Here is a 12,454-nt window from a genome sequence, read left to right as displayed (position 1 = left end):
TTAGTGGACCCACACCATAGCTTCTTCTTTCTTGTTTTAGTAAAACCTGCACAATGGTTAATTATAAACATGAGATTTTACTCTAGGAAAAAACTTGCTGACCTCATTAATTATAACCATGAGATTTGGCTTTGACCGAATTAAATGTTTTCTTGTAGATATCAACATGTAAATATATTAGCATGCACATTTGACTATGACCAAACTTAATATATATCAGGTAATGCAAGTTGCAGGTCAAGATACAGTAAGGCCGGAACAAGACTTTGGAACATATTTATCAGGTCAGCAGTCTAGAACATATTTAACAAGCTACCTTTCAAACGTGCGAGGTATACATAGCATGACCTTTGCTTCCCAGTTCAGTTTTTTTAGGAAAAGGGATATCAGGCCAGCAGTCTAGATTTCCTTTATACTAGAAAAGTAGAAAACCATAAAACATGATTTGGAAGGACTGGACCGAAACATGACCTTGCTTGTTGGAAAAAAGGAAATCTGGTTCTGTAGGGTGATCTATTGTTTTTTGCATTTTTAACTGCTTCTTGTACCCTTGTTCAGGTTCTGATGTGTTGGAGAAATAAAATATCAATGAGATGGAGGAGCTCCTTAGCTTGGGGCAGATCCTCTGGAGCTCGGTGCATGTCGCAGGTAGTCGTCGTCGACGTCTCATTCACTTGGGTGCCCAGTTTCATGGTTTTTTCCATCTTGGGGAAGGAGAACCGTCTCTTGTTAATTGCATCAGCTAACTAACTTTGAATAATCTATCCTGCATTGGCCCTTTTAGGAAGGTACGAAGGGCAAATATGATTTCTGGATGTTTGAATGGAAAACAATTTATCTAGTAGAATGTTTATTAGATGCTATTTAGATACATAAAGTATGTTGTTAGATGCTGCAATGTTCAGGTGTGTTTTTCTAATCTTGAAATTTGGTTGTTGGGTTAGGTCTTTAATTGTCTGGATCTTAGTATTTAGCTCCCATCTGACTGGATTTATTAGTTGTGACAAACTATTGGCTAACTTACATGTCTAGCGATGGTATTGCAGCTTGACATGCAAAGTATTTATCCTATTTTTTCTGAATAGTTTGGCTTGGGTAAAACAATTGCCCTTCCAGTATGATTATTATATCAGGAACATAATAACGCACTTCAACACACTTTTTGGATAGGCATAAAAAAGTTGCAAATTTATCTCAGATTATCATGCCAACAGTGTTTGTTTGTTTATTTATTTATTTTGATCTAGTTTGTCATTCAGGCAATCCTTTTAGGCTCTGGTTGCTTGTCATAGCATGCCGGAACTGCAATGCATCGACTAAGTAAATTCAAATTATAAGCATAATTTTCTAAAGTGAGTTAACCAATGCTTAGTAGAGAAATTTTACGGTGGGGTTTGCCTGCCTCTAACATACAATTTTTTTTGTTAAGGATTTAAACCTTTCTACATGACACATTCAATTAGATGCCCTTGGACAAGGAGCAGCGCGGTGCTGCCGTGGATATGTCAGCGTGGCTAACCGGAAGAACCGACATAATATGGCCATCGGCCAATGGCAATACACTACCCCCTACTCCGCTAGCGGCCCACGGGCCACAGGCCGGCCCAACTATCCTCGATTAGGGATCCTTACCTGAGCTGAGACCCTAAACTCGCTCCTCTCGTCTCCTTTCTCCACGCACCACGGCGCCAGCCGCCTCTCTCCCTCTCTGTACCTCCTTGCGATCAACACCGCCGGCGGCGGCGGCGGCGGCGGCGGCAAGATGGTGAAGAAGAGTAAGAAAAGCAAAAGCAAGCGTGTCACGTTGAAGCAGAAGCACAAGGTGCTGCGCAAGGTGAAGGAGCACCACCGCAAGAAGCGCAAGGAGGCCAGGAAGGACGGCAAGAACCACAAGAGCAAGGTCGAGAAGGACCCCGGAATCCCCAATGAGTGGCCCTTCAAGGAGCAGGAGCTCAAGGCCCTCGAGGTGCGCCGGGCGCAGGCGCTCAAGGAGCTCGAGCTCAAGAAGGAGGCACGCAAGGAGAGGGTAAGCATCTGTTTTCGCTCTGGTACCTTGCTATACTATAATTCTTAGTGTTGGGCAGCCACATCACCAAATTATTAGTATTGCCTAATCCCCACCTCCTGTGGCTATATTTTGGTGTGGAAAATTCCAAACGATTACTCTTCCATAGGTAGTATTAGATGCTTTACTTAGACCGATTGTTTCCATGGTCGAAACTGATTACTCTTTTGTTTCGATGAGGTCATCCATTGCTGTGTAAGATAGCCCATCATCGGCCAATCGAGTTGTTTGCTCAAGGCACTACTCGAGACATGAGTTGGTCGACCGTATGGTAGTTAGCTTGTCATCCGAGCCCGAGGTCTTCCTTTGTAGGTTTTGATTACATTCCTTTGTATGCTGTAAAGAGTGAATGCACAAAAAACATTTTCATAAATTGATTCTCTTTGTTGTGAGTTCAGAGTTGAGTTGAAATCTGCAATTAGGGCCAAAGCACCGGTGTGTATTATAAATTTTGTTTGCAGCACCAGACTCAGTCCTTCAATAACACAGACTTTCCTGGGCCGGGATACCTGTCGTTGGCCAGCAATCTATTGCCACATTTAGCTATGTAGGCAGAGAATTTTGTGTTAATTTTTTCTTCATTTTTTTTACGTTTGTTATTTATGTTAATTTTCATAGGCATATGTATTTTTCTCCTTGTGCTTATTGCACATTGATAAAATATTGTGGTCTCTTCTTTTCAGGCTCGGAAGAGGAAGCTTGGGTTGCCTGAGGATGAAGATTTGCCTGAGGAAAAGAAGGATGCAGCAAAGGAGAATGCTTCTTTAGAATTGCCTAAGACCAACGGTGGGTTTCTTTGTTACCATCACTGATGTTTATTGCCTCGCTGCCTGCATATGCATTATTCACTGAAGTTGCTGAATGTGTCTCTAGATCATTCGGAGAGGGCCTTCTACAAGGAGCTGGTTAAAGTTATTGAAGCTTCTGATGTGATTCTCGAGGTTCTTGATGCAAGGGACCCGCTGGGTACTCGTTGCATTGACATGGAAAAGATGGTTAGAAAGACTGATCCAACTAAAAGGATTGTGCTACTGCTTAATAAGATAGGTATAATGCAACTTTGTATTGTTTTTAGTGTTAACTCATTTCACTTTAGTAGCTCAATAAGATAGGTATGATGTGACTTTGTATTTTTCTTAGTGTTAACTAATTTCTATTTTGCTATCTTTCTAAAACTTAAACTTCAATTTTGTGGATTCAAGATCTTGTTCCCAAGGAGTCAGTAGAGAAGTGGCTTACATATCTGAGGGAGGAATTGCCAACTGTTGCGTTCAAGTGCAATACCCAAGAGCAGAGGACCAAGCTAGGATGGAAATCATCAAAGCTGGATAAAACTAGCAATGTTCCACAAAGGAGCGACTGTCTCGGCGCTGAGAATCTGATTAAATTACTCAAGAATTATTCAAGGAGTCATGAGGTAACTGACCTTGTTTTATGATAGATGATTGGATACCTGTGATTATGTGTATCTAGCTTCCGTCAGCAGTTAGGACTTCTGCTTTTCTTGTTTATATGCTTACATTGAAAATTTGATCCTGTTTTAACAGCATCTTATATGCTTCACCTGCTGTCATGCTGTTGGATTTATCTCCCTTCTCTTTCTTCTGTCATATTTCATGCAAGCCATACTAACATACAGATGCTGTTACTAAACTATTTTTATGTTCAGGTGCAAGCTACATATATTTTCTATCTGGACAGTCAAATCTTACTGTTTCACTTTGAAGTTGTTTTCGTTACATCTCATCATTGACAACTTGATATATGTTTTTATTCTTTTCTTCATTCGGGGTTGCTTTTTTTGAAAGTGTCTGCCATCTTGTTGTTCTTATTGTCTGATTTTATTTATTTTCTTTTTTTTTCTGTTTCAAATTGCATTTTCTTTTCTGTTCTGTTTTGGGCTTTCTAGGTAAATTCTGTCATTGTTGTGCTTGCAGCTCAAACTGGCAATAACTGTGGGTATTGTTGGGCTTCCTAATGTTGGCAAGAGCAGTTTAATCAACAGCTTGAAGAGGTCCCGTGTGGTTAATGTCGGGTCCACTCCAGGGGTTACTAGATCAATGCAAGAAGTTCAATTGGACAGGAAGGTGAAGCTGTTGGATTGTCCTGGTGTTGTAATGCTCAAATCTTCCAACAGTGGTGTCTCTGTAGCCCTTCGCAACTGCAAAAGAGTCGAGAAGATGGAAGATCTAATCAGTCCTGGTAACTGCTGTATTTCATTTCTCGTCATCATTTCAGATAGCTCTGTTTTATTCTCTTGGTTTACTATGCTGCTTGTACTATTTATCTGACAAAAAGCCAGATTCGTGCCATGGCTTATACTATTTCTTCTGTTTATTTAATATTTTCAGTTAAGGAAATACTCAATCTTTGTCCGCACGAGAAGTTGATGTCTTTGTACAATATGCCAAGCTTTACTTCAGTTGACGATTTTCTTCAAAAAGTTGCCACCCTCAGGGGGAAATTGAAAAAGGGTGGTATAGTGGATGTTGAAGCTGCTGCAAAAATTGTCCTTCATGACTGGAATGAGGGTACGATTGATATGCTATTGTTTATCAATTATCATCAACTTTGCTTCATCTTTATTTTATTTCAAACTCCCCTGACCCTTCTTGTTATTAGGTAAAATACCCTATTACACACTGCCACCTAAAAGGGATGCAGTGGAGGACTCGGATGCAGTAATTATTTCAGAAGACGGGAAAGAATTTAATGTTGATGAGATTTACAAAGCTGAATCTTCATATATTAGTGGTCTAAAATCTATTTTGGATTTTAGTCATATTGAGATTCCATCGAATGCTCCACCAGAGATTGATGAAGAAATGCTTGAGGTATTTTTTTTCACAGCTGTTATGATCTTCCTTTAATTCATGTCATGTCATTATTGTAGATTTCCGTTGTCATCATACTATTTCATGACTGTCAATCACTCAAATTGCATGCGTTTGTTTCCTATGTGTTCTTTGTGTGGCACATTTTTCTTAGTAACTGTGATCATCAGATGCATCTTTCATTATTTCTTGTGTGTATGGTTTACTGCGGTAGCTGCTTAAGCTTCTCGTGTTACTTGGCTGTTACTGGCTACAGTTAATCTCTTTGATCAACCTAACTTACAAACCCTTGTTCCATCTTTTGCTTAACTGTATGAAATTCACCTGTAAGAGATGCAGTTATAAACTGCAGATCGATCATGCAATTCGTACGGAAACAGTTATCTGTAATAAATACGCTTGCCTGTTGTGTGTGTTAGGAAGCTGAAGTTAACTTGCATCTGGAACTACATAGCACTCATGATGCATAATATTGTACCAGCTAGATAACTTTTTTATCCTGCACTGAACAGGATGGCACTACGCAGGGCGAACCTGTCAAGGAAAACTGCGGCGTCGAGTCAATGCCTGATGTGAAGGACCCTGAAGGAAGTAAGCCAACTAGCGGTAGCAGCACGCAGCATGACAAGTTGTACGCCGCCGAGGGTATACTTGATCCTCGCAAGAAGAAAGCAGAGAAGAAACGGCGCAAGGGAAATAGCAAGTCCAGCCTGCTGAACGACATGGACGCGGATTACGATTTCAACGTGGATTACCAAATGAAGGATGCGCCTGCAGATGATGATGAGAAGAACGGTGGAGGAGATGAACCCGAGGCAATGGCTGGTGTGGACGATGCGTGAGATAAACCTGCAATCTGAGTCATGAGAATGCCAAGTAGATGTAGCATCATGCTGCTCATGGCTTGTCGATTGCGTGCCAACAATGGACGAGGGGATTCAAATTTTTGTACGCCGTTAGATGAATGAAGAAGAATACGAATGCTGCTTGTTTGAATGAAGTCTCTGGCACGTACATGTATACGATCGAGCCGGGCCACAGTCTCTGCCACGTGTATATGTGGCCCAACAACCACCCCGGCCCGCCTTGGCTGGTGGTGGATCTATGAATTGAGGCAGATGGACGCTGTAGATGGAGTGGACGTTTATACGTACGGGTGGGTGGATCAGGAATCATTCCGGCTGATCAATACGTACACTAGCTGCCCGGTGGGTTTAGGAGACAGGGGTCGATGGTTTCTAGGACGACGGCATCTGTAACGCTTGGCCGTACACGTCCGTGCATGCATGCATGTTGTACATGTGTGGTCAGGCCAGCAGGTGCAATGCAATTCATCAACAACACATGTCACTGTCCCAGGGTCCCGGCCAGCCAGCTAGACGGGCAGTTTATGGCCCGTGACTACTGTAGCATTATCTCGATCTTACATGCATATAAAAGAACTAATATGGGTGCTTACTATTATGCTGCCATTGACCTTGAACAAGTCTCTGAAGTCTGAAGATCCACCGCGCACGCTCGCTTGGCCTGATCAGGCAGGCCATAAGAATGGCCGTCCACTAGTAAAATCCATTTTGCAAAGCCGAATTAAGGCTGCTGCAGGGCCCAAAGTGGAGACAAAAAAATAAAGGAGATCGAAACCGTCATATCTTTGCCCCGTCGGCAGGCACGTCGTGCGGACAGACCAAGCTAGCGGCGACAGACGGCCAGGATTACACGATCTCGGTGCGTTGCACGAATATATGCATGGCATGGGACGTGGTAGGAATAGGATAGCTGCTTTGTTTATGCGTCTGATGGTATGGGGCCCTTCGCTGCATGCATGCATGGTCCTGGGCCGTGGGACCCACACGGTTTCCCTGCTGCTGCTCCTCAACTTTCTCGCCCCAATTCAGAAAAGCCGCTTTGCCAAGTCGTCGCTTTCCCAGCCGCGAGATCTTCCGCTTCCGCACCGTCCTTCCTCCAGAATCCCAGTTGGCTGCTTTGGAGCGGGGAAGCTTGAGCTTTTCCTGCAGCTAGCCATGTGTTTCCCTGCCCGCGCAATATATTCCTTTGGCTCGACAAAGATTTATCAAGGTTCTGCCTGCGAATACTGCAGATCTACGCGTGTCTTTGAAATAATACTCGTATATATACATACAATGATATAACGGCGCCACCGGCGGACATGTGGTTCGTAGGCCACGTGATGTGTCGCTGAAAAAATGCACCGGCCCCTTGTGTGGATGCATATGCAGGCGGCTTTAGTCGTGGGTGGTTTAAACTTGCCCACCAAGAAACAGATTTAGCAGTTTTAAATGTAATCGATCGAGGATCCGTCCTGCATGCTTGTGCTTCCTCTGTCCGGAAACAAGTAATTTGAATTTGTCTAAATTCGCATAAATGGTTGTGCGATTTCGTTCATGTGTGTACGAAAAGAAAGAAAGATAAAAGCTCTTGGTCTAGGCGGGCATAATATTACTAAAGATGGCAGGTCACACCAAGACATCATCTTAAAAGCAGTATTCATGAGGAGACTACCGGTGGCATAACCACGATAACATGAGGGGCGAGGGGAGGATGAAACACACTCGCGCAGACGTCAGCGAATCCAACTTACAAAAGGTCATGATAAGGATTTTCAACCCGGATAGATGTCGTCAACCAATTAAGGCCAGGACCTCGTCATAAGAGTAATGCATTCACAATGAGGGGACAACACAAGTGTGTGTCGTCGTCAGTTCCAACCCGGGAAGATCATAATATCACGGGTTTTCACTACCCCAGACACGAAACGATGTTCCAGTCACCATCTCGATGGCTTATCACAACTTTGCCACCCATTACTCCACTCAAATCCAACGTGGTGTCCTCCGAGATAGCCATACCGACCACCATCGGAACTTCTCTTGGCATGGCCAAGATCACCTAAGATCAGGCCGAACTAAATCAAACGGTCCTCCGCCTCACGTGACAACGAAAAGGGGAGGGCAGTGCCATGAGCAACCTTCTCTCATGGGCATGACGTCAAGGAGAGCCATCGCTCCAAACGCCTCCAATGGAGGGAAGCCTTGCTGCCTCGGGCTTTGAGCAAAGCCCAATGAACTGATTGTCAGATTTGACCGTGCCGCAGGCCTCCACCACTTTGGAGAAGGAAAATTCATATGGCATTTCCGATGAGCTAAGGATCGCCACCTTCTCTGTTTTGCGGTAAGCCGGTAACCCGCACCGCAGTATGCTCGAGCAGATCAGGGCACCACTCATGAATCCCTATATATAGCACACCCCACACGAAGGGCCACCGTGCGGCAACACGGAAGTTGGCCGCCTGGCCGGTCCTACGACACCCTGTTTTTTGCACAGCCAGAGGTGAATGGTATATGTGTTGTTCAAATACAAACCCATGCATATATATACCAACGTGAGCGGTACATGAATTCGGTAACGAAGACGGGCATTTTTTTTTATAGCAATCAACGGGGGACCCTCATTCGTGCGCCTAACATCTAGTACGACTATATCTTTTGCAGATGCAGGTGATTAACGAGAGGTTTGAGCAATGGCCACCACCCCCCGTTCTAACCGAAGATACATGCTCCACAAGGAAGAAAAAACAAGTCATAATTAATTGCATTTAGAAAAGAGCACATATGCATATATGCCAACCAATATACAGTAATTTTTTTTGAGGAATGACCAATATACAGTATTAATTTTCCAGAACACTTCTCATTCTATACGACCCCTGTCGGACGGGCGAAAACACAAGGACGGCTGGGATTGATGCGTACCCCTTCACCCGCCATGGCAATTTTGTAAATATTGCCGCGTAGAACCCAGCGTATGGCCCTAGAAAGCCCATACGAGCCGCAAGGGGTTGTACGCGGCTGTACGTATTCATTGGTGTCGACGTGTATACGTACTCGGCGTACTCGGACGGCGTACGCCAGTTATGGAATAATACCCGCGTCGTCCGCATAGACTTGTCCCACTATTCCCTATAATCTAGGGAAAGAAATAACGTCCCGGAGGCACCCGTTATGGAATAGAACCCGCGTCGTCCGCATCGACTTGCCCCCACGACTCCCTCTAATCTAGCGAAGAAGAAAAAAACCGCCCCGGACGCACAATCACCTCCGGCGATGAAGCGAACGCGCGGAACAGACGACACCGTGGCTGTTGTCAAGGAAGCTGCCGTCGTGACAGATCCAGTGGAGGAGGAGGAGGAAGCCGTGATCGTGGCAGTTGCAGCGGAGGAGAAGGAAGGCGTGACCGCGTTGGGTAAAGCGCCGACAGGTTCGGTGACGTCTTCGCCGTCCGAGATTGCCGTGGGGTCCAATACCGGCCAACAGGAGGAGGACGTCGTCGGCGTCCTCGACCCCATTCATCTGCCGCACGACTAGGACTTCTCCGACGACTCGGCCGACTACGGCGTGGCTCCAATCCATAACGGGTTGGTGTTTGATGAAGTCCTCAGCGACTTGGAACCAGAGGTAAGAACAAACTAGTTAGACCATGAGGTCGATGCAATGTTATTCTAGGGTTTGTCGATGCAATCTAGTTTGTCACCGGTATGCTAAGTCGATGCGAGTTAGGGTTAGTCGGATACACTATTGATGTTAAGTTTCATGTTAAGTTAAGTTTAGTATGCATGATCGGCTCCAATTTGTAGGTGATGTAAATTATGACTGAATTTATGTCGGAATCATTATCTCCATCGTACATACGGTGATTTGTTTCCTCCACGAATTGGATATTCTTGATGATCCGTCGTGAATTAATTTTTGTGTAACGCCGATCTTCAGTAGTAACATATGCTTGTTGATGTTATGCAGGAAAAGGATTCGGATGTCGGCAGTGAGGAGGAATCGATTCATGCGAAAAGCCATCACATCCTCAATGCACTGGAGTATGGTGCGTACGAATACCGTTATGGTGAAAAAATGGTGTGCCCGTTCTGTCACAAGAGGAGACTCACAAACGACTTCAAAAGCATGGTGCAGCATGCCGAAGACACTGGACGTGTGTCTAAGTATGCGCCTCACATTGTGGCAAAACACAAGGCGTTCGACGTGTTCTTAATGAAGCTCGAAGCTCAGGAGGTGGATGCGGACGCCAAGCCTTCCAAAAGAAGGCGAGGAGGGGGAGGAAGAAGGGGAGGAAGTGAGAATCGAACCATAAAGTTTTCGTCCTATTTTATTTGCTATTACAGAATTGTGATGGTTTGAAACAGTTTAGTAGTTTGATTGAAGAACATAAGTATCATTAAATTGGTTGCATGAACTATTTATGATGTAGACGTTTCTATGAATGTGGTGTTCATTGAACCGACGTTATCCGAATCATATCATAAGTGTTATTCTATTTGCTGGGTAATTGCTATGTTATTGGAAACCCCGTTGCCGAAATAAAGGCAGTTCAATGCGTATACCGTTGTAGCCTGTCATGCGTGGAGCCTACTGCTAACAAAAAAAGAAGTTTGGCCTCCCAATAGGCGCACCACCCTCACATAGTACCCACTGAGATGCTCAAGCATCAACGCTGAAGGTCTCAGAAGGTACTAGATGAAGGAGATGCGACAGAGGAAGAGCCGCTGCTATTGATTTGTGAGGGTGGCCGAACCCTTTTATGCCGGTGACGGCGCCTCTAAACGGGTGAGGTGGGACTAAAACACCCCCTCCCTTGGTGCAAGCGATGCGCACGCGCTTTTGGGCCGAGACGAGGTAAAATGCGGCATAAAAGGGTTTCGGCCAAACGCAAAAAATCAATAGCAGCACCTCTTCCACTCTCGCATCACCCTCACCTAGTACCTAGGGGGAGGCCGAACTTTTTTTTTTTGGGTTAGCCGTCGGCTCGCTGGCATTTTACCTCGTCTGATTGCATGAATCGTGGTTAAGGCAATACGACGTAACCCGACGGGGTAAGATTAAAAGCGGAAATAATATCCCGGCACAGTTACGGCCACATGGGGTGCAGATTAACGCGCGTATAATCAAGTAAACACGTGCAAGTATTTAAATCGAAGTAATGTAGAACTAATACACAAACACTTGCAAGTATTTAAATCAACGTAACTATAACTAATACACAAACACTTGCAATTATTTAAAAGCGGGAATAATATCCCGACAGTTATGGCCACATACGGTGCGGAGAGCAGATTACATAGGAATTATTTTAAACTTTGTAACATAATAATACTAAACTACTTGGACGCATCGGCGCCGCCACTGTCGGCGGCTCCATCTTCCAGACGGGAGGCCCGTCGTTGCGTCGAGTGGGCACTCTCCGCCGCCTCCCGCGCCAGTGTGCTCTCCGCGTCGGTCTCGCCGTCGCTTCCCGCGGAGCATTCTTCGACGCTCTCCACGAAGTTCTCCTGGTGGTAGGGATTGCCGCGCCCCTGAAATCCGCGGCTGCTTTGGTTACGCTCGGACGGGAAGATTCCACGCCTCGGAATTGGACGAGTCCGGCGTCCCCCACCAACATCCTTCAGCTGGACCAACGGCACACGGGTACCGCAGGTTAATTCGGCGGCGGCGGCGGAGGCTGAGGCGATGCCGGTGGAGGCGGAGGCGGTGGCGTGGTATCCATGGGTTCTCGCCGGGGAAGGAAGGAGGGAGAGGAAGAGGGGATGCGAGACGGCTTGTTTCCGGTGAAGGCGTTGATTTACGCTTGCGGACAGCTTTTAACGGGGAAGGAGGCATACCGGAGTTGGTTAGGGGCTTAATGCACGCGTAACAACCAAGCGTTGGGAGACGCGACTGCAGACGACGCGAAAACCGCGGCCCGTCAAGACGCGTGATTCCGCTGGCATTGGAAACTGCCGCGAATACCGCGCGACTAGCATACGTGACAGTTCGTTTAATAAAGAAGGACCGAAACAAACCATGCGCCAATTCCAGCCGTATACAGTAAAACACGCGTGCAATCCAACCTGGGTGAAATGATGCGCGTAGCTAGCCGGTCACTTTAAGAATGGTGTAAAACGTAATAATACATATACTGCCAAAAGTTTACTATCACACTGTGCTTGGACCGTATAGTACGCTGGATGGATCGATCCAACGGTGATCCGTGTTTCCTTCGAGAGGAAGGTTGCTATCACCAGAGATTTCATCCAGCTAGCCAGCTGCTAGCACCCCTTTCCCATAGAAGAGACATGCTCCAGAAGGAAATTAACCCCACAATATTAATCGCGTTGGATCAGCAGCAAGCCAGTCGCCCAGTCCATTCATCCACAGGGCATCTCCTAGCGCAAAGCAAACTGCCAAATTTGTACTGCCCAAATCTGCAGAAAACCTTGGCCACTTTCATCTCCATCGACTTTCATCTCCATCTGAAGCAGGGCAGGGAGCGCAGTAGTACGCACGAAGTTTCCACAGGAAGATCGTTTTCCGTTTCCTTCCTTGTCTGAGCGACTGAGCCGGGTGTGGATGGAATGAGGACATGAATAATGAGATTTGAGCCAAGCGCGTGCTAGGCTGTAAACCCCCGAGGTACATACCAAAAGTGGCCCCTAGCGAGCCCCAGGCGAGCACACCAAAGAAAGCAAAGAAACGGGAACGAGAGGCAGTCA

At 45.7% G+C, this 12,454-nt stretch overlaps 1 protein-coding gene across 3 annotated transcripts; it reads left to right on the top strand.

The window, feature by feature from the left end:
• The first annotated feature begins 624 nt into the window (after positions 1–624).
• Positions 625–5,919, top strand: LOC100833212 (guanine nucleotide-binding protein-like NSN1). 3 transcript variants are annotated; one of them, XM_024456536.1, is made up of 8 exons: positions 625–648; positions 2,749–2,851; positions 2,939–3,112; positions 3,268–3,482; positions 4,003–4,267; positions 4,417–4,596; positions 4,688–4,899; positions 5,412–5,919. In XM_024456536.1, exons 1-8 carry the CDS (start codon positions 640–642, stop codon positions 5,739–5,741), a joined length of 1,488 nt encoding a protein of 495 aa, XP_024312304.1. In that variant the 5' UTR covers positions 625–639; the 3' UTR covers positions 5,742–5,919. The 3 variants fall into 3 exon arrangements, with proteins under 3 accessions (XP_024312304.1, XP_024312303.1, XP_003558915.1); XM_024456535.1 differs by lacking the exon at positions 625–648 and adding an exon at positions 1,639–2,026 and having other exon boundaries at positions 5,427–5,919; XM_003558867.4 differs by lacking the exon at positions 625–648 and adding an exon at positions 1,640–2,026.
• The last annotated feature ends 6,535 nt before the right edge of the window (positions 5,920–12,454 follow it).

Source organism: Brachypodium distachyon, chromosome 1 (genome assembly GCF_000005505.3).
Source record: "Brachypodium distachyon strain Bd21 chromosome 1, Brachypodium_distachyon_v3.0, whole genome shotgun sequence".
Taxonomy (NCBI): Eukaryota; Viridiplantae; Streptophyta; class Magnoliopsida; order Poales; family Poaceae; genus Brachypodium; species Brachypodium distachyon.
The sequence above is the reverse complement of the archived record's forward strand: the minus strand, read 5'-3'. Positions and strand labels throughout refer to the sequence as shown.